This window comes from Cydia pomonella, chromosome 12 (assembly GCF_033807575.1).
Source record: "Cydia pomonella isolate Wapato2018A chromosome 12, ilCydPomo1, whole genome shotgun sequence".
NCBI lineage: Eukaryota > Metazoa > Arthropoda > Insecta > Lepidoptera > Tortricidae > Cydia > Cydia pomonella.
The window spans coordinates 12825002-12847134 of NC_084714.1; the positions used below are offsets into that span (position 1 = coordinate 12825002).

Sequence of the window (22133 nt, forward strand, 5' to 3'; positions counted from 1 at the left end):
GTTAAGCTTCGGTCCAGAGTGACACCTAGGTATTTGGGAGACGGATTGTGATTGAGCACGGAGCCCCTGAATGGGATGCTGAGTTTCTTGGTAGCTAGTCGGTTATTTAGATGGAAGCAACACACTTCAGTTTTCGAGGATTGGGGGTCGAGTTGCACCACGTCCGTAGGAATTACCCACCGCTACCCTACACGTGACCCCTGGGTGGTGCTAAAAGTGCAACAAACTGGCAACCGTACTGTCTTCCACAAGATCTCACGGTTCTCACTACTACTGTTCTATTAAAGATGCCTCGCTATGCTCAAAAAAATCGAATGCGCTCCCAAATGCCTACTTCCAGCACTGCACAGTGCCAGCCGACTAAGGACGTAGGGCCCTCAGCCCGAGTCTGCTCTTTAAATATAGAAGGCACGACCACCGACACGTATTAATTTCTGATCGTCTAAGAAGGGTGTTAACGAAAGCAGTCTACTTTTCGACTGTAAGGGCTTGCCCAAAGATAAGAGTTTGTAATCTTCAGGAAATGATTCCTGCTGTGTGAGTTGTAGAAGTTTAGTTTTACTTGATTTTATTTCTGTATATGTTAAATTTGATGTGGTTTTATTATTTTTATTTTTGCAATTATGTATAAATCTGTAAATATATGCTACGATTCGTATTAGTTTTGTAAGTTTTGAATTGTTAGTGATAAGTTTAGTTATAAGATTGTCATTTTCGTTTATGTTTACCTGTGCGTTTGTATGTAATGACACTTCTGGCAGATTATCTGCGTTTGTATTAGGTGTCATAGGAAATTGAATAATGGAATGATGCAAAAAATCTGGACCTGTCCACCATAGTGTGGAGATGCTGAGGTCATCAGCCTTCATTCCTCGTGACACTAGATCTGCCGGGTTCAGCTTTGAGGGTACATAGCTCCATGTTTGTCCACGAGTGCTCTCTTGAATCTCATTCACACGGTTGCGAACGAACGGTTTCAGTCGATTAGGTCCGAATGCATGCACAGGATTAAGGTTGCTAAGAGCGTATTTTGATTTATTATTATTATTTATTAATCAGGCAGGCAGTTGAAACAATTGATAGTTGCCTGTATCTAAGTGATCGTCACTTAAAATGAATTCTTTGCTCTGGTTAAGTATTTGTCTAGTCTGTTCTTAAACTGATTGACATTCAGTGCTGAGACCACATCATCTGGTGGTTTGTTCCACGCTTGTGCAACACACACACGCACACGAGTGCACGATTTGGTGTATAGTTTTGGAAACAATCGCTCCGAAAATCTTAAATATTGAGCCCCCCCCCCCTCGCTCTAACTTTTGAGCGTGCGTGCAAAAAATATTATTATTTAAAAGTTTAAACCAAAATCAAACCCTCATAATTTTGTTGTGCGCATCTATTTGTCTCAATGTTATGTGTGGCTGAAGCAGAACAAGTTGCCAATTCCTTTTTCTTATTGCAAGCAATAAAAAATAACCAAAAATATAACCGAGAGTTACCACAGGTCTACGTTTCCGCTTGGACTAAAATGCTTCCGTATGTCCGGATGTTCTTTTCTGCAGCTCGTATTTCATTTTTCTAAGCTATTCGCAAGGTCTACAGCTCACAGAGTCACTAGTATATAAATATATGGATCAACCTACACAAATTGAGCTAGTCCTACCTAAGCAAAGTTTACACTATAGGTCCTAGGCGACGATATACGTAATTATTTATATGGTACTAAATATATACATACATAAAAAACATCATTCACTCTGGAAAAAAATTCCGTGCTCATTACATCACACCAGAATTCAAACCCGGTACCAATAGCGTACTAACTATGTAATGTATACTGAGCTATATTGATCTATAGCTTCGGAATCCCTCATTATGCATGGTCAGACATGCACTTGGCCGATTTTATCAAACTTTCCGCCTTTTTATACTGACAGGTCCGGCTTGCCGGAGTATATTTAGCAACATTTAACAATTTTAAGTTTGGTATGATAACAACTTTTAAAATTTTTAAGTTTGGTATAGCCAAATAAAGCATTTAAAAAAATCGATAGTACTACGGATTTTTTAAACAGGAATCTACAGATTAAACAGATGTTTTAGTCTCACCCTAAAGATTTTGATAATCCTTATCTGGCAACACTGCTCTCAATATTGATATTGAATGAACAAGTGAACTGACTAGCGATGCTGAACTCTACCGAACCGAACAATCCGAACATTCTCTTTCTGAAAAGCAGTGGTTGAGGTAAGACGTGTCTGTTGCTATTAATTGATATTTTATTTAATGAGTGCTATTTCTGTTGTTTTAATTTGACTTTACTCCTTTTATTTAAAAAAAAAGTGAAAATTATCAGAGTGATTGTTATATGTGTTTCGAAATAAGTTCTAACGATAATGGCGTCTCCTCAGGTTGTCTCTACACCCGCCCTGCTAAGATTGGATTGTAAAACACATCTATATTTATTCAGATCATCTTAAATTCAAAACCATCATTAACGATGTAAGTATTATTTAAATGTGTTCCTTTTTTCTTTAGTAGTGTTATTTTTGGTTCTTTTGAAGTTTGTCAGTTTTGACGTATGCCCAAGTATCGATCAATATTGGCAAAAAATATTAGTTTAGTTCGAATTTGATTTATGTATCAATAATCTTTTTTAGAAACATTACAATTATCCTTTCACACAAAAGTAAGACTGAACTTCATTGTCCAAACAAATTTTATCTACGTTTAATAAGTTGCTTCGCCCTCCATTTTGTCTAGCCAGCCAATCGTTAATTTTACGCTTGCGTGGTGTGCACAGAATTATCATTATCCATTATTAACTATTCGTATTGTAGTTATATGTATTGTAATGAACCAATTAATTACTCGCACTTTTTTATTTTGTCCTTCGTACTTAAAACTAGTAAGTTAGAATTTCTTAGTAGACACGTCATACTCACACACCATACACGTGTCGTGGTCACGTTTTATACACCAACTTGTATAAGTTCACGTGTTACTTTTAATATTACTGATAGCTCTTATCGATTTTCTTGACTTTAAATAAGGTTAAATTATCTTTCAAGGTCCGGCAATTGGAGCAATAGCCGTGGTGGAAACGGCGGTTCTAAATATGGGTCTGGCGGTGGAAGCAAATTTGGAGGCGGCGGTGGAGGTGGCAGCCGCTTCGGCGGCGGTGGTGGTTTCGGAGGCGGCGGCAAGAAGGACTTCACTGGAGGCCAGAATATGCGTCGCCCTAACTGGGACACCATGACGTTGCAGCCTTTCAACAAGAACTTCTACAACCCACACCCGTCAGTCCTAAGCCGGTCCCCATATGAAGTAGAAGAATATAGGGGTCAGCATGAAATAACTGTGAGTGGACTTGATGTCCCCAACCCTATCCAACGTTTTGAGGAGGGCAATTTCCCAGACTATGTAATGAAGGGAATCAGTGGTATGGGCTACAAAGAACCTACACCTATCCAAGCTCAAGGCTGGCCGATTGCTATGTCTGGAAACAACCTGGTTGGTATTGCCCAAACTGGATCTGGAAAGACCCTGGCTTACATTCTGCCTGCTATTGTGCACATCAACAACCAACAGCCCCTCAGACGTGGTGACGGACCCATTGCTCTGGTTCTCGCTCCAACAAGAGAGTTGGCTCAGCAGATTCAACAAGTAGCCAATGATTTTGGAAATGCTTCGTATGTGCGTAACACTTGCGTGTTTGGTGGTGCTCCTAAGAGGGAGCAAGCTCGCGACTTGGAGCGTGGTGTGGAGATTGTTATTGCCACACCTGGCAGACTAATTGATTTCTTGGAAAAGGGAACCACCAACCTTCAAAGATGCACTTACCTGGTCTTGGATGAAGCTGACCGGATGTTAGACATGGGTTTTGAACCTCAGATTAGAAAGATCATTGAACAAATTCGCCCAGACAGACAGACCCTTATGTGGTCTGCCACATGGCCTAAAGAAGTGAAAAAGTTGGCCGAGGACTATCTCGGAGACTATGTTCAAATCAACATTGGTTCACTCCAGCTCTCTGCTAATCATAACATTCTACAGATCATTGATATATGCCAGGAACATGAAAAGGAAAATAAGTGAGTTATCTTTTTATTCCACACTTATTATAATTCTTACCCCCTTAATTGTAAATCTTATGAGCCTGAATTATAGCTAATTCAGGTTTGTAATGCACATATCAATAATGTCATTAATCTTTAGTGATGAATGTTTTTGACATGACCACCAGTACTGATTAGAAAAACAAACTATCCTCTAAGAAGATCTGAATATTAATGTCTGTAATTCTTTGCTACAATTCTCTTAGATGCAATTTGAAATGTCTTATATATTTTTTTTTAGATTGAATGTACTTTTACAAGAAATTGGACAAAGTCAGGACCCTGGTGCAAAGACCATTATATTTGTTGAGACCAAGAGGAAAGTTGAGAATATCACTAGAAATATTAGGCGCTACGGCTGGCCAGCTGTGTGCATGCATGGAGATAAAACACAGCAAGAGAGAGATGATGTTTTATACCAATTCAAGCAAGGCCGTGCCAGTATTTTAGTAGCAACTGATGTTGCTGCCAGAGGACTTGGTAAGAATTTACTCCAATTTATTTCCTGTTATTGAAACCTTAAAATTTGATGCAAAAGCTAGTTTTGTTAATGACAATTTAATTCAACCTTTGTTTGTTTTATACTTTCAGAGGCACTGGCGGCATGTTATTGTGTTCTATCTGAATACTGCCTGAAATTAGATGGCATGTTACTGCACTGGATTTGTAGATAAGACAGATGCAGTGGTATTTCCAATGAGAATGCAATAACTCGTCATTATTATGGTGCCTCAGTAGTGCCTTTCACTGTGATTGGACCCAAGGCCGGAAGCTTGATGGTATGTCCGTGATTATTGCGGATGCACTTGAGAGTTGATGAAAACCTGGTGATGCACTATGTGGTATTTTAATTCAAAGATCGAAAAATAATGGTGCATTGTTGAAAAACTTGACCCCAGTTGAGATGATCTGCAAATGGTCAAGGGTTTTCTGTTTCGGCCGGAGTGGAGTTTTGGGCTATGTGAACACATCATGAAAGTCTTAAATTGAACGCCCTATCAAGACTCCTGGGTTCCGAGTGAGAGGCAACTGTTTACTGGATTTTTGTACATAGCTGTTGTGTAACTCATTCATGTAAGTAATACAGCCATGAGTTACCTACTTAAAATGTACAAGGTTGTCATAAAAGCTTTTGTTATTAAGTTTGTCAGATATACCTGAATGACTCTACTGAAATGATTTACTGATAACATCATTTCAAGATGTCTAACACATTTGTTTTTTAGATGTTGATGGAATTAAATATGTAATCAACTTTGATTACCCTAACTCTTCGGAGGACTACATTCATCGGATAGGCAGAACTGGACGTTCAAAGACGAAAGGCACATCATATGCCTTTTTCACTCCTTCCAACTCGCGCCAAGCCAAGGATCTCGTTTCTGTACTACAGGAAGCCAATCAGGTAATTACTTCTAGTTGTAATATTTTTCTACAAAGTGCTTTTTTTGGGGTTATTCCCACTAGTTACCCCCAAGTTGTAACCAGTGGTAATTTGATTTGAAGTGGATTTTTTTTCCCACCTTTTACCAGTGATAACTACCGGAAAACCACCAACTTGATTTAAAAAAAAAAAATCCCATCTTTTAACTAGTGGGAATAACCTTTTTTGCAGCAAATTTTCCTCATACCTTTGGCATGGGTACGTCTCTTATTGGCGTGACATGAATGCAAGTATGAGGTACATAAAACGACAGCTACATGCCTTCGGTGTCCACACAACCAACAGTCTGGATCCCATCCTCAGATGCTGTGACATTTTCCATTTTCATAAAAATCATACTAGCGTAATTGCAGGTTCACATGATGTTAAAAAAAATATATGTTTTTCCTCACAGACGATCAGTCCTCAATTGCAATCTATGGCCGACCGCTGTGGAGGAGGTGGCGGAGGATGGAACAACAGGAGCCGGTACGGTGGTGGCCGCGGCGGTGGCGGCGGCGGTGGCTCATTCAAGCGCGGTACAAACTTCGGCAGGAACGGACAAGGAGGTGGTGGCGGTGGCCACAGACGGTTTAATGAGTATTAATTTTAATCTAAATCTAAGATAGCTTATAAGTAGCAAATCCTCATAGGAATTATTTGTGTGAAAGCGTAATGTTTATTGCAAGTAGGATTTCTGATTGTTTGGTATATAGCATCAGTGAGTTTATTTATTTTGTGGGTTTACATTATGTACCTTGACTATCTGAACCTAACTTAATTGTATTATTTTTATTTTTGCACTGTGATAATTTAAGCTGTGATTCTGGTGAGGATTAGCTAAAAGATTTTGTTACTAAAACAATTTCTGATTACCGAATTGTCCGTGTCCGTGAAACTTGATTGTCACTTCTGGGAGCTGTTATTAGACTTAAGTTATTGACTGTACAACTTTGAACAGCTCCTCAACTTCATAATTAGAAATTTTCATTCCAATACTGTTCCATGTTAAATGTCAATAAATGTGAGATAAGAATGAAGACGTTCATTTTAAACCCTGTTTCACTTGTACATATAAAACCCATACGAGTATCAATAGGCGTGAGTCAGAATGGCGGGTGTACCTAAATAAAATTAAATGAAAACCATACCATATTTTTGTACCTAATATGTACTATTTAGTACCTCCTTTAAAGAAAATGGTACCTAACGGTACTTAAAGTTATCACCAAAAAACAGTACACCCGCCGTCCTGACAGAATGGCGGGTGTACTTTATTACGCTATGTTCCCGTGGTTATTGATAAATTCTATAATATATTGTGGTTTCCAAGTTTTACTCATTTTATATTTTGCTTGCTATTACAATTTTGCAGGGGTTATAATTTTTCAAGTTATCGATTTCATTTTAAGAAAAAACGCTAAGGTACAATTATTTTTATTACGCCAGGATTTAGTATCTTTAATGTTTAATCTGTTAAGTTCAAATAACTCAAGTAAATCATGTCTTAAAAAAGGCTAGGCGCCAATTCAAAGAAATCTTCCTAAGAAATATCATTTTTAAGACATGATTTTCTGAGTTACTTGAACTTGACAGATTAAACATTAAAGGTACTAAATCTTGGCATAATAAAAATAATTTGTACCTTAGCGTTAAGTTTCCCCTTCATAGTAAAAAGACGTATACCCACAGTTCATCCCTTGGTTCACAATGTACCATAGTTTAAGCTCCAGTTTAGCTTATTGTGACGGAAGAGTAACTACGGAACCCTACTCTGAGCATGGCCCGACATGCTCTTGGCCGGTTTTTTTATTTATCACTTGAGGCAGTTTACTGAAATAGTTATCGACTTATAATTAAACGAATTAATTAACTTATAATTATTTATACTTTTAATTTATTATTGATTAAAGCACTATATTTATACTGTTTTTATTAGTATTGAACGCTAACCAAATTTTGGTGGTAACTATGGAAATTGCCGGAGTCAAAACATAGACCTTCGCTAACGCTTCGGTCAATTAAAATATGTACATAAGTTTTACAAAGCAATATTTAAGTTAAACTATTACATGTTTTTCTATCGTCTTGGTACAACTAAATAACCAATTCATTCTGCCTTTCCATGAGAAAAGGATCCTTATGCTCATTTCTACTTACGGAGATATGAACATTTTTGTAAAATACTTCAAAATTATATATTTTTTCTTTTCTGCGTAATAATAAAATGTAAGAATAGACGTGTCATTCTAGCATAGTTTTACTCGTACACGTTAAGTAAAGTAAAGTAAAAAAAGTAAAGTAAAAAAGACATTTATTCAAGTAGGATTTTACAATCTCTTTTGAATCGTCAAAAGCACATTATAAATTAATTAATTAAAAATAAATAACAGATTACAAAATAGAAAATTCAACAATTATAATTTACTACCAATATACATTTCATAATTCATTCATTTATTTATAGGAGGCCATGCATTTTTGTCATTAATATACTCTCCGACTGTGTAATATGCCTTATGCTGTAGACCAGATTTAACATATTTTTTAAGTCTAGGAAATGGTAAATCCAGTGCTTCCCTTGGCAACTTATTGTAGAACTGTATACACTGTCCTAGAAAAGATTTCCCTACTCTCTTAATACGAGATCTAGTTATTGCTATTTTGTGATTATTTCTAGCACTTTGCATTTTATGAAAGGTTTCTAAATTTTTTAGAGCATATAATATGCAGTCGTATATGTATTGTGATGCCATTGTTAGTATATTTATTTCTCTGAAACGTTCTCTTAATGAAACATGTGACCCTAACTTATATATATTCCGCACTGCTCTTTTTTGCAATACAAAAATTGTTTGTATATCGGCAGCTTTACCCCAGACTAGAATTGCGTATGACATTAGGCTGTGAAAGTAGCTAAAATACACCATTCGGGCTGTTTCTACGTTAGTTAATTGCCTAATCCTTCTGACTGCGTATGCTGCTGAACTCAATCGGTTTGCTAGAGAAGATATATGGGGACTCCATTGCAAATCTTTATCTATGGTCAAACCTAAGAAGAGAGTCTTATCCACCATGTCCAGACATGCATTATTTATAAATATACTGCCACTAGTAACTTTTACATTAGGTAATGTGAATCTAATCCATTTAGTTTTTTTGGAATTTAACAGCAGATTATTAATTGTAAACCAATTTGAGACTATATTCATGGTACTATTTATGTCTGTATAGTCTTCAGTGTTTCGACTAACTTTAAAAATTAAAGATGTGTCATCTGCGAATAACACAATTTCACAATGATCTTTTACGATATATGGAAGGTCATTTATATAAACTAAAAATAAAAACGGGCCTAAAATGGACCCCTGTGGCACTCCTAGTTTAACAGCAGCGGATTTCGACGGGGTTTCATTAATCACAACCGTTTGTGTTCTCTCGCTGAGATAGCTTGAAATTAGGTTGATAGCGGCGTCAGATAACCCGTAATGTTTAAGTTTTAGTTTTAAAGTCAAGTGCTCAACACAGTCAAAGGCTTTTGACAAATCACAAAAAATTCCTACCGCATCACTAGATTCTTCCCATATGTTATAAATATGCTTAATGAGCACAGACGCAGCATCAGTGGTTGATCGCCCTTTTGTAAATCCAAATTGACGATTATGAAGAAGTTTGTTTCTAGTGAAATGTTCTTGTAATTGATTCAGCATGATTTTTTCGAAAATTTTACTAAGCACGGGTAGAATAGATATTGGACGAAAATTTTGTAGGTTACTTTTTTCTCCAGACTTAAATAAAGGTATAACTTTACTGTATTTCATTAGATTAGGAAATACGCCCTTGTCAATACAAGAGTTGAAAATAATACATAAATAAGGTGTGATTATTTCAATAATATGGCCTATGGATTTCACTGACATGCCCCATAGATCTTCTGTATTTTTATTGCTTAGTGATTTAAATGTTTTATATATAGTTCGTGGGGTCACATAGCTGAATTCAAAAGTACTGTCAGATTTCTCCAAAGAGGCATGGAGCAAATGTACAGCCTGCATTGCAGATGATCTGATCTCTCTAGTAGTATCACGAGCCACATTCGAAAAATAATCTTGGAATGCTGCAGCCACTTCCATGTCAGAGTTAATTAACGTGTTTTTACACTGTAACTGAAATCGACAATCTCGAGGTTTTTCACTAGCACTATCCTGTTTTATAATTTTCCAAACAGTTTTTATTTTATTCTCGGATGCCTTCACCTTTGCACTAATATTAAGAGATTTGGCGGCAATACAAACATTCTTAAATATTTTCGAATAATTCTTGACATATTCTACAAATTCCGTAGATCTGTTGTATTCTTTTACCATATAGTTCATAAAGACGGTCCCTGCTCTTGTAAATACCCGGCGTCGCCCAAACACCAAATTTCTGACTCACTTTATTCTTGGAAATTGTTTTCGGTTTGAATATAGAATTAAACTGTGTATTAATTATGTTGAATAATGTATTATAGGAATAATTAGGATCATTAGAATAAAAACATGTCACAGATAAATGATATTGTGTTTCAACTTGAAATCTATTTATTCGATGTCCAGTCATTGGTCTATATGTTATGTTTTGTGGTCTATTTTTAGCAGCACCTTGGAACGTGGCGGCTTGACCGAAATGATCTGAATTGAAGCAGTTAAAGATACTCTTATCTAAACTAGAACAGTTACAAAAAATGTTATCCAAGCAGGTAGCACTGGTTTCCCCAATCCTAGTTGGTTCAAAAAATAAGTTTTTTAAGTTATAAGACTTAAAGAGATTCAAAAATCTAGTAGTTTGCATTGAGGCCTCAAGTAAATTGATATTAAAATCTCCACAGACAATGAGGCGATTTTGTTCTTTTGTTGCAATGTTTAACATATTATCCAGTGCTTCCTCAAACATACAGTAATTTGCAGCTGGCGGTCTATATATGCATATTATTATAAGGTTTTCCAGTTCAACACAAGCCACTTCCATCACTTGTTCTATTGATAATTTTACAATGTCTTTCCTTTCTTTACATTTTAGATTATTGTTAACTAATATAAGGGATCCTCCACGAATAGCCTTGGTTCTAGAAAAATTACTGACAATATCAAAGTTGGTATAATTAAATTTCAATTGGTTCCCCTTTAACCAGTGTTCAGTGATACACATAACATTAATCTGATGACTTTCCAGAAATAAGCCCATTTCAATTTCTTTACTGGAAAGACCCTGTATATTTTGGTGAGCTACTTTAATATTCACCGATTTTTCCGCGGTTAGGGTACCGGCAATCGTTTTGGTAGGTGTTGAATTAATTTTAGTCTTTTGTGTTTTCTTGTGAGTTCGAACGAAAAAGCGGGCTACTTTGTATAATTTGCGGATCCTGTGATATAATCTTGATACTTCCTTCCCCTGTTGCCTCGATTTGTAGATTCTCCTCAAACGTACTTTGAATTGAAGTAGAATTTTTCTGAGTCTTTGTAGGTGTGTCTTTGCCAAAATTGTAATAAGCGTTTTTATAATCCGTTTGATCTATAATGTGGCTTAGCTTTCTACTAATTTCCTTTCGGAAAATACTTTTGTTGATATATTTCCCATTCAAAGCGTCAATAAAAGTGATGTTATTTTTAATACAACTCAGGCTAAGCATATAATTCCAGAACTTCGTACTCATATGTTGACATCTCCTGATACCAATTATAAAGACAGATTTTTTCTTCATAGACTTCAAAAACGAGTCTAAGCTTACTATAGTAGACATAGGGTTATCATCATGCTCACCTAAAGATACCACGATTTTGTCTTCTTCTGAAAACTTATGGAGTGAGATTGATTCTAAAATTTGTTCCGTCGTAGCACCTGGTTTGATAAGAGATGTAATTTCGTACGTTTTTGAGACGTAGGGCAATGTATGGCGTGAACTCAGAAACGACGATGCCAACCCCCTGCATTGTTCTCCACCAAAAACCAATATTCTTCCTTTTTCATGGTAATAATTAATAGGCAAATTTGTCTCAGTCTTATTTTTAGACGTTTCCTTTTTAGGGTTCCGTAGCCAAATGGCAAAAAACGGAACCCTTATAGATTCGTCATGTCCGTCTGTCTGTCCGATTCTGTCACAGCCACTTTTTTCCGAAACTATAAGAGCTGTACTGTTCAAACTTAGTAAGTGGATGTATTCTACGAACCGCATTAAGATTTTCACACAAAAATAGCAAAAAAAAAAAAAAATTTTGGGGGTTCCCCATACTTAGAACTGAAACTCAAAAAATCTTTTTTCATCAAACCCATACGTGTGGGGTATCTATGGATAGGTCTTCAAAAATGATATTGAGGTTTCTAATATCATTTTTTTCTAAAATGAATAGTTTGCGCGAGAGACACTTCCAAAGTGGTAAAATGTGTGTCCCCCCCCCCGTAACTTCTAAAATAACAGAATGAAAAATCTAAAAAAAATATATGATATACATTGCCATGTAAACTTCCACCGAAAATTGGTTTGAACGAGATCTAGTAAGTAGTTTTTTTTTAATACGTCATGAAATTAAAAAAAAAATTTTTTTTTTTCATCATACCCATACGTGTGGGGTATCTATGGATAGGTCTTCAAAAATGATATTAAGAATTCTAATATCATTTTTTTCTAAACTAAATAGTTTGCGCGAGAGAACCTTCCAAAGTGAAAAAAAGTGTGTCCCCCCCCCTGTAACTTCTAAAATAACAGAATGAAAAATCTAAAAAAAATATATGATATACATTGCCATGTAAACTTCCACCGAAAATTGGTTTGAACGAGATCTAGTAAGTAGTTTTTTTTTAATACGTCATGAAATTAAAAAAAAAAAAATTATTTCATCATACCCATACGTGTGGGGTATCTATGGATAGGTCTTAAAAAATGATATTAAGGTTTCTAATATCATTTTTTTCTAAACTGAATAGTTTGCGCGAGAGAACCTTCCAAAGTGAAAAAAAGTGTGTCCCCCCCCCCCTGTAACTTCTAAAATAACAGAATGAAAAATCTAAAAAAAATATATAATATACATTACCATGCAAACTTCCACCGAAAATTGGTTTGAACGACATCTAGTAAGTAGTTTTTTTTTTAATACGTCATAAAATTTAAAAAAAAAATTTTTCATTAAACATATACGTGTGGGGTATCTATGAATAGGTCTTCAAAAATGATATTTAGGTTCCTAATATCATTTTTTTCTAAACTGAATAGTTTGCGCGAGAGACACTTCCAAAGTGGTAAAATGTGTGTCCAAAGTGGGAAAATGTTGAACAAGATCTAATAAGAAGATTTTTTTTAATACGTCTTAAATTGTACGGAACCCTTCATGTGCGAGTCCGACTCGCACTTGGCCGCTTTTTTGTGTGGCGTTACTAATTAGATTTTCCCTGTTCAGTTCTGTTTTTTAAGTATTTCTATATTAAAATTGTTGTCAAAGTTTAGTTAAAAAGGGTCCTTAATCCTTGTACTTAAGTGCAAAATTACCTTAACCCATTCATGGCCACGAACCATGAAGCGTACACAACACGCCGGGCCACCATACAAACCGTTTTCAGCTAAAATGTGTGACTCAGCTTATGGGTCTCGGGGCCTGGCGCGAACGTCAAAGAAATTGCCGCTTATGAATCCGGTCCGTTGGACAATATTATGCAACATTTTTATTAACCAACTGTTTACTGTTCATATTAAAATATATATATATATATTTACTAATTTGTTGATATTTGTAAGAAACTAAGAATGAACATTTTAAAGCCTGATCAGAAATAGATGATCATTGTCAAGAGGGCGCTATTATTTTCATATAAATATAGGGTTCAGAAAATTATGAAAAAAAAAGTTCTAATAAAATTCTGCATCTTAGCGCGTGATTATGTATATTTCTAGTCAGCCTTTACTTTTTAACCATAAACCAGGTTGCTTTCAGAACATGAAATGAAACAGGTTTTTTGAAATTGCAACATTTATTATAAACGATTTAAAGGCATAGAATACAATCAAATACAAAACATAATATTTACAAACTTAAATACTAAGTTACACTACCTCTCCTTCAAGATTGGCATGGTAATCAAGAAGACTAGGTAAATTCGCTTTACTTCGATTTACGGCAGTTGAAAAGTGACTTAGCTTGATTATTAAATGATCGATATTGTTATATTTTTTCTTTTCGTTTATCTCTCGTGATTATAAATACTACGAATAAATACATTTTAATTAATCAATAATCGCAAGAATGAAAAATAAAGAAACCTGTTTATCTAATTGAGTTTGGATTGTAATCCGAAAAAAATGTAACCGGCAGGTTCAATCACATCCACACCCATTTCATTGTTGTTTATTTCTTGCATCATTGCTGTTAAATCAGGATGCATATCATTCAACAGAGGCGAGTTCAGGGTTCCAGTATTCGAAGCCTGGTCGTTCGGGTGAAGCAGGTTCGGAGTCCAGTTCATAGCACAATTTGTCAGGAGGTTAGGAGGGTTCAAATTCCGGGTATCCATAGCCAAGGTCACAAAAATCACAAAATACGAAATCACTGAAGAGCACAGAGAGGAGCATAAAGTCGCCAACGAATAAATCGTGACTAAATATAATTTCTCATGTTACTCTAAAATACATCCTAATAGAGGGGATGGGGTGAATCATTTCTTGAGTTTATGTCAAAAATACCACGTTAAAGATAATACCGCCGCTAAATCCGCCGCCGCCCAGGTGCATCCATTGTTTATTGTCCAAGTGTCTCCGATAATCTTACATGTGGCCGGTCATGAACTTTGTTTTGGTAAACGTCATTATAATATAAACAATAGAGCACTTAAAATGTATTATAGTACTTATTACCACGAAAATGTTTAGAAAAAATCTTTTCTTTTAAATATTTCTCACACACTATTGCGATAATACAATATACCATTTAGTTGGTGACTGTTTAAGCCGCCCTGTTTTTATAATGAAACAAAAAAAAAATGGCATGATAATAAGTTTGGTCCTTAGAAATGTTGCTTGCTACCATCCAAACAGTAATCCATTGTAAAAAGGTGCAATTGGAAACGAGTTTCGTCATGAAATAAGCTTTAAAACCAAGTTATAAAGTTTATTTTTGCGTGCTATGAAGATAAGTGTAGTTTTTACAATTAGCGCCAGGCCACGGTGACCCATACCTTGAGTCATGTCAATAACTTCAGGCATAAATATATTTTTGATATTTTTGAAATGTAGATTTATCCATTTGCTTGGGACACGTATGTATCTCGAATTTCAGAATATTTACTATATTACACTTCCAGTAAACCAAACTTGAATATTCTAGACCCTGTATCACTAAAAAAAAACATGTTTACAAGTATGTTTTTCAACATGCCTTATAAAGATGGTTGTTAGCTCAAATTATACTTATATTATTTCGTCATATTACGTTTTGTTTATGTTTAAATCAGAATTTATTCACGACTCACATGTGAGTCACGGGCCCTGCGCGACTGTTTGAACATGACCCATACGCTGAGTCACGGGCACTGAATGGGTTAGCTACATAATCAATACACTTTTTGATTAATGTACAAATTCGTACTATTCGGTTATTCTCTAGGGTTTTGCAGTGAATATCGAACTGCCCATGGCATACAGGGGGCCTACCGCGAAAATCGAAGTTCGTCAATTGCGGGCATTTTTCTCTGTCACTCTAATGACGTCTTAGAGAGAGTAAAAGAGAAAGATCCCCGCAATTGGCGAATTTCTGTTTTCGCGGTAGTGGAGGCCTACCGCCGGTACTTATAAGACAATAAGTATAGAGATAAAATGGTAGAGCCGGCAGATGACCGAACGAGATGCTCTTATGGAACTTTCAGCAGGAGTAGCAGAGAAAGCGCTATTGTTGTTTGTCCTTGTCACAGTATTTTTTTTTATTCCCTACCGTAAATTTTAGTATGGTTTATGGTGGGCAACAAATAACCCGACCAAATTACGTAGGTTGTTTTTGGTATGTTGTCAGGAATGTTAAAACGTGTTTTTAATTTTGCGCAATACGTATGTTCTGTCTCACGGGCGCACGCGTATAGCATATCTATGTGATCCTACCCACGGACTATTTTTTTTTTTAATTTATTTGGAGCATTGGCAACACGGCCATCAGCTCACCACGGACTATCCTACTCAGCAGTGGACGTCTTCTCAATTCCCCCTCAGGGGATTGGGGATGCTGTTCGGGGCGTTGGCCCCCTGCAGCGGTGTCAAACCGCCAGCCATGAAAATGGCTGGGGCCTCGGGTGAGGCCCCAGTGGTCGTGTCCGGGTCTTCTCACACCGGCGAGATCAAGCCAGCCAGGTGGAACCCCGTTGGGGGAGGCCCAGCCAGCGATCGTCAACCGGTGCCAGGGTGGTGTCGGTCTGTGGTGTGGTCAGTCCGGTGTGGCAGGGGTTGCAGGCGCGAGCTCGCGCGTGGTACGGCGCTATGCCACGGAGGTGGCTCCAGCGCGACTGGTCCGTGCGCTCGAACATCCGACCCGCCAGGCGAGCTACGAAATCCCGTAGCGGCTCTGCTCTCAGGTCCCGAGCTATAACGTCGTTCCTCACATAGCGAGGGGCTTCGACGATGGTGCGTAGGGAGAGTGACTGCTGAGCGTCCAGTCGCTTCCTGTTGCACTCTCCCACTAGCGCGTACCACGCGGGGGCTGCATATGTTAGGCGTGTTCGGACGTAAGTGTTGTACACGCCTAGCTTCACGCGTAGCGATAGCCGGGACTTCAGAACCGGGGCAAGTAAGATGCGAGCGGCACGCGTCTGGGCGATCACGTTCTTGACGTGAGGGGCCATGGTGAGGTGGCGGTCTATGGTCACCCCAAGGTATTTCACCATCGGGGATCACTCGATGGCCTGCCCCAGGAGTGTGAGACGCGGCGGCATCAGCACCTTACGGGATATAGCAATCGCCTGGGTCTTCGACACGTTGACTGATAGTCTCCACTTTTTCAGCCATGGAGGGAGAGCCTCTAGGGCGCACTGGGCTTTGTGCGCTGCGTGTGATAGGCGGATGAATGACGTGATGTAGGCAGCGTCGTCGGCATATAGCGCGAGCGTAACGCCCTCGCTGACCGGGATGTCATCGGTGTAGCGCCCATAACACACGGGCGAGAGGCAGCTCCCTTGGGGCACTCCGGCAAGGATGGTGCGGTCGGATGATACGACGTCTTCTACCGCCACGTGGAAGCGGCGGTCTTCCAGGAAGGTGGCCACAGTCTTGACTACTCGACGCGGAGTAGTAGACGTGGACAGCTTGTAGAGGAGGCCGGGGTGCGCGTACGCGATACGCGCCCCGGAACGCCGCGACCAAGCCTTTTTTTTTTTTTTTTTTTTTTTTTTTTTTTTTTTTTTTTTTCCTAGGGGGGAAAATGCATTCCGCATACCACCCGGGTGCGGGGGGCGACCCGAGTGGTTATGTGGGACTCCCGTCCAGGCTAATGAGGCCGATGGTATACCCACTAAAAACCCCCCATATGTCACCTCGCCGCCTTATTGGTGGGGTTACGGGAACGCTTGCGCACTCATCCGCGACCCCACCGGCGGCAGCCGCCCGCGAGCGGCTCCCTCGCAAATGCCCGAAGGCCCTTCACGCTAGGCGCGCCAGATGGTTCGACGCGCCTTCCTCCTCGGCCTCCGTCCTGCAGTGTAGCGGACCCCCCCGAGCCCGCCACAAGGAGGCCACGGGCGCCAGAAAACTGCCAGCGCCCGGCGGCAGATGAGGTCCATGGTTCTGCCGCAAACCACAACTCGGCTGCAGAGGACAGGGAGAACGGCACACCGTAATACCGACACTCCTCTTCCTCTGCAGCCCCACCAACGCCGCTACTGCGGAACGGCCCCGCCAAGGTCGCAGGGGATAGGGAGAGTGGCGCATCGTGATACCATCACGCCTCTTCCCCTGCGATCCCACCTCGGCCGTCGAGGATAGGGAGAACGGCTCACCGCAATACCGACACTCCTCTTCCTCGACGGTCCACCTCCAGCGCGTCACAAGCGGGCTCACCAAGCCCACTTGGAGCGTCCTCCTCGGGCCAGCCCGCACCTCAAACAGGCCGGCCCTGGTTGCCTCTTCGCTTCACCGTGGGTGACCAAGCCACGGCTACTAAGCCCCTCCACCACGACAAGGTGGGCAATCCGCGGGGGGGCCGCGACCAAGCCTGTGCCAACGCCACTGCCCCCGCTCCCTGCGTGCCCACACCCGCGCCCCTGGGCCCTCCCCAGGTGCCCAGGCCCGTGCGCGTCCTGTCGCCGTCGCGCTTCCCGCCGCCGACAAACCTCATGCCGCCATTCGCCGTAGCCAGTCCTGCTCAGAAGCGGCAGGGTGGCGCAACGCCGCCGCCGCACTCACTTCCCCGGCTCGACCTGTCCCCCATGGACACGGACCCAGCGCCGGCGAAGTCACCAACTCCGCCCGCCTCATCAACGGCCGGACCAGCACCCCCCGCCGCCCCTACCGCGAAGGGGAAGCGATACCCACCCCTCATTGTGGAGGTGATGCCTGATTGGCCCATGCATTTCCGCGAGCTGCGGAAGTTGCTGGGCCACCAGGTCAACGCACGCCCCCTGGGGAAGGGCATTATCTTCACCCCGAGAGACGAAGATGAGTACCGGGCGATCCAGCAGTACCTTCAGACCACGGGGCTACACTGGTTCTGCTACGGCCTCCCAGCAGAACGCAGCCTCAAGATCGCCATCCGCGGCCTGCCGGCGAACACCGACCCGGCAGAAATAGAAGAAGACCTGAGGGAATTCGTCCGTCAAATCCGCGCGCGCAGCGGCCGGCCTGGATGCATATTCCACGCCCAACTGCAGCGTACCGCGGACACGACGCTGGGGATCTACGCCCTCACCGAGCTCCTGGGTATGCCAGGAGTAAAGATCGAAGCCTGGCGAGGACGAAAGGGCCCCGCGCAGTGCCACAGGTGCCAGGGTTTTCGGCACTCGTCGGTGAACTGCCACCGCCCTCTTGCCTGCGTTCGTTGCGGCGTGCCTCACCCCGCAAACGAATGCCCACGCCCACGCGAGGAGCCAGCGACGTGCACCAACTGCAACGGTGCGCACCCCGCTAACAGCGCGCAGCCGCGACCCCCATCAGCCCCGTTCCCCACGACGGCCGCCCCTATCCAGGGGAAGAAGGCGAAGCCAGGAGCGGGACCCAGCGATGGCCGAGCCGAGGCCATCACCATGCTCGTGGAGATCCTGCAGGAGCTCCTCGTTGCCATTCAGTCGGGACAGAGTCCTGTCCCGATTATCCTCAGAAGGCTGGCAGACCTCTATAGCGTTCGCTAGCCAACTGAGGATCCTACACTGGAATGCCGACGGGCTCTCTGCAGCCAAAGTCACCCTGCTGCGACATCTTCTGGCCGAGAAGAAGATTGACGTAGCCCCGATCTCGGAAACCCATCTTCAGGCGGGCGATCGCCCTAAAACACCAGGCTACGTCGCCTACAGAAAGGAGGAAACATCTTCACTCGGACGCGCCTATCGGGTACTGGCCGTCCTTGTGAAGCGTCAGGTCATCCACCAGCCGCTGCCATTGCCGACAACTCTCCGATCGTCATACGCCCTAGGCGTGGAAATCTGCGTCGACCGCCACCCTCTGCGTGTGTTTGCGTTTTACAAGCCACCCAGCTCTCGCCTTGCAGTGGCTGATGTCCACGACCTGGTGGATTCGCCACTGCCCACGATTGTAGCCGGCGACTTCAACTGTAAACACACTGCATGGAACTCCGTGAAGACCTGCCCAGATGGGCAGCGACTCCTTGCCGATGCAGAAGCCCAAGGATACGAGGTGCTAGGACCAGAGGTCCCCACGCACTTCCCGTACACGGCAGCCCACATACCGGACGTCATCGTCCTTATGGTAGTACGCGGCCTGACTTCCTGGCCCGCGCAGGACGTCCTGGATGACCATCTCCTTTCTGACCACCAGCCCGTCATGGCAACACTGGACTTGACGCCGACTCGGACGGTTCCGCCCTCGCCTCGCCGACGACAGGATTGGGATCGTTTTGAGACCTACATGAGCGACCACACTCCATCCTTCCCCGTGACTACAGCGGAGGAAGTCGACCGACTCGCTGAGGAGTTCGCCTCATGCGCCACTGCCGCCCTGACAGATTCTTCCGCCGAGACCGGCGCCAGTCAGTCGCGCCGTAAGCAAAGCATCCCCGCTTTTATCCTGACCCTCATCGAGAGGAAGAGGAGACTGCGTCGACAATTCCAGCGCACACGATGTCCCACCATGAAGGCCCAGCTGAACTCTCTCGCCGAGAAGATCTCGCAAAGCCTCGCGGCTTACACCGAGGACTTTTGGCTCGAGTACATCGAGTCAGCTGGTGAGGACTGGAACGACATCCATCGTCTGTGCCGCAGAGTAACAGGAAGACCAGCACCCATCCGCCCTCTTTTCGCCAGTGACGGTACCCCACGTTACCGCGCAGAAGATCGAGCGGAGATTTTCGCTGACCACCTGGAGACGCAGTTCAGACCGAATCCGTCCGACGACACCGAGCACGAAGCAGCTGTAAAGCAGCACCTGGCGGACTACTTCGCCACGTCCATAGCTCCAGACGAAGATCCCATCATCCTCACACCGTCCAGAGGATGATAAGACGCACCCCACTGAAGAAGGCACCCGGCCCCGACCGCATACCGAACGAGGCGCTGCGCCACCTGCCCCCGCGAGCCATCGCGACGTTGGCGCGGCTCTTCACCGGAGTCCTGCGGACCGGCCACTTCCCGCGCCCCTGGAAGCAGGGTCGCGTCATCATGATTCCCAAGCCCGGGAAGAATATTCTTCGTCCTGAGAGCTATCGACCCATCACGCTGCTGCCTACTATCTCGAAAGTTTTCGAGAAGCTGCTTCTGCCTCACCTGACGCCCCACATTCAGCCACGCGACGAACAGTTCGGCTTCCGCCCGGAACACTCGACGACGCTCCAGCTTGCCCGCGTGCTGCACCTCGCTGCAGCAGCTTACAACAAGAGGGAGCACACGGTCGCTGTTCTTCTGGACATGGAGAAGGCGTTCGATCGCGTATCCTACTATGGCGCATGGACAGCGGTTTTATTGGCTATGTATCTGTCACTGTCAGATGCAACGTTGCCAGATCGTCCTAAAAGGGACGGTTTTCCGTCCCTTTTGATGCTACACCGTCCCTTTCCCGCCCCTTCCAAGCTACTGTCCCTTTTGGGCATCAAGTGCCTAGAATAATTAATTTCAAAGTGACGAATGACAATTTACTTTGCTACATGGTCGATAAATATCGTCCATCCACGGCGAATATCGAATGTGTAGCATTCGCTTATATATGGTTTGTAAAGCTTCATCTCTCACTTTGTAGTAGCCTATAGTGTTTGACAGGTGTACCAACATCAGAAAATGTAACTTACGTAACAAAAATAGTTTCCGCGTTTGTATCTAATCTACATCTCGCTTTAGTTTGTTTTGTTGTAGCCATTTTCTGTGGTAACGTTGAGGACTGAAAACTTGAAAAGCGACTAGCGAGAGTCAAAGAGAAACACTGTGATCAAGCTAAAGTTTTCCAAAATTATTTTATTTTAAAGCGTTCATTCAGTTGAAAGTATAGAAATTCTCCTCTCCTTGATTTGATCTTCCTCCATTTCGATCGGACAAAGAAACAGCAAATTTCGGTAACGTGGTGAATCCTATTGTATTTGTGTAAATATTAAATTAAATAATTGTCTATTTCTTCGCAATTATTTGGGTACAACTCCTATAATTTCATTATGAGGAGATAATAATCTCTGAAATTATCTCAGAGGAACATATCTAGATTATTTTGCGAGAGAAAACAAAGTTAAGTAACTAATAGTATCTGAATCAAATACATAGCCCAAATAGCGCCGTCGAACGTCGTAAATGTGCCAGTTTTTATTTTTTTCTCAGATTTCGATTGATATGAAAATTGGTAGGTTTAGGCTTCCCATTCTGATCAGAATAAACACGAAATCTCAATTAAGGACAAAAAATATCTATGTAATTTTCCCTTTATTTACGGAAATTCTATACGTTTTCGCTAGAATGTTTTTGAGGACACGGTGGCGCTCGAGATGTACAGATAACGGAACTCTATATATCCAAAATCTGAGAAAAATGAGAAAAAAAAACGAAAACAACATTAAATATGGTCTTTTCGTTTTTTATGAAAATGTATGAAGAAATAGATAGGTAATATGAAATAGTTTGTTTTGCTCTGCCCATGAATCTAGTATTAAGTATGGATTGGGCATGAGAACTGACAAAACGGGATAGTCTTATGTATCATTCAGTAGGAGTAACGAAAAAGCGATATTATTGTTTGTCCTTGTCACAGTCTCAAGTCTTGAGCAAGATGATTGGTTGGATTATTTGTTGCCCACCATATCCGACCAATCATCTTGCTGTGTTACGTATGTTCTGTTCCTCACGGACGCACGCGTATAGCACATCTGTAGGATCCTACCATCTATGGCTCTGCACATCTACAAATGCATAAAATCATAACTATCATAAGTATCACACATTAACACAC

General features: G+C 41.8%; 1 protein-coding gene and 2 non-coding genes across 3 annotated transcripts; all 3 read left to right on the plus strand.

Moving 5' to 3' along the window:
- The first annotated feature begins 2168 nt into the window (after nucleotides 1-2168).
- On the plus strand, nucleotides 2169-6594 carry LOC133523640 (ATP-dependent RNA helicase p62). Its single transcript, XM_061859318.1, has 6 exons — nucleotides 2169-2245; nucleotides 2410-2500; nucleotides 3070-4092; nucleotides 4358-4596; nucleotides 5343-5521; nucleotides 5955-6594. Coding segments are annotated over exons 2-6 (1635 nt in total). The 5' UTR covers nucleotides 2169-2245; nucleotides 2410-2498; the 3' UTR covers nucleotides 6147-6594.
- Nucleotides 4213-4288, plus strand: LOC133523898 (small nucleolar RNA SNORD61). Its single transcript, XR_009800296.1, has one exon. It is a non-coding gene; the product is annotated as a small nucleolar RNA SNORD61 (small nucleolar RNA).
- On the plus strand, nucleotides 5740-5877 carry LOC133523897 (small nucleolar RNA SNORA57). Its single transcript, XR_009800295.1, has one exon. It is a non-coding gene; the product is annotated as a small nucleolar RNA SNORA57 (small nucleolar RNA).
- Nucleotides 6595-22133: the final 15539 nt, after the last annotated feature.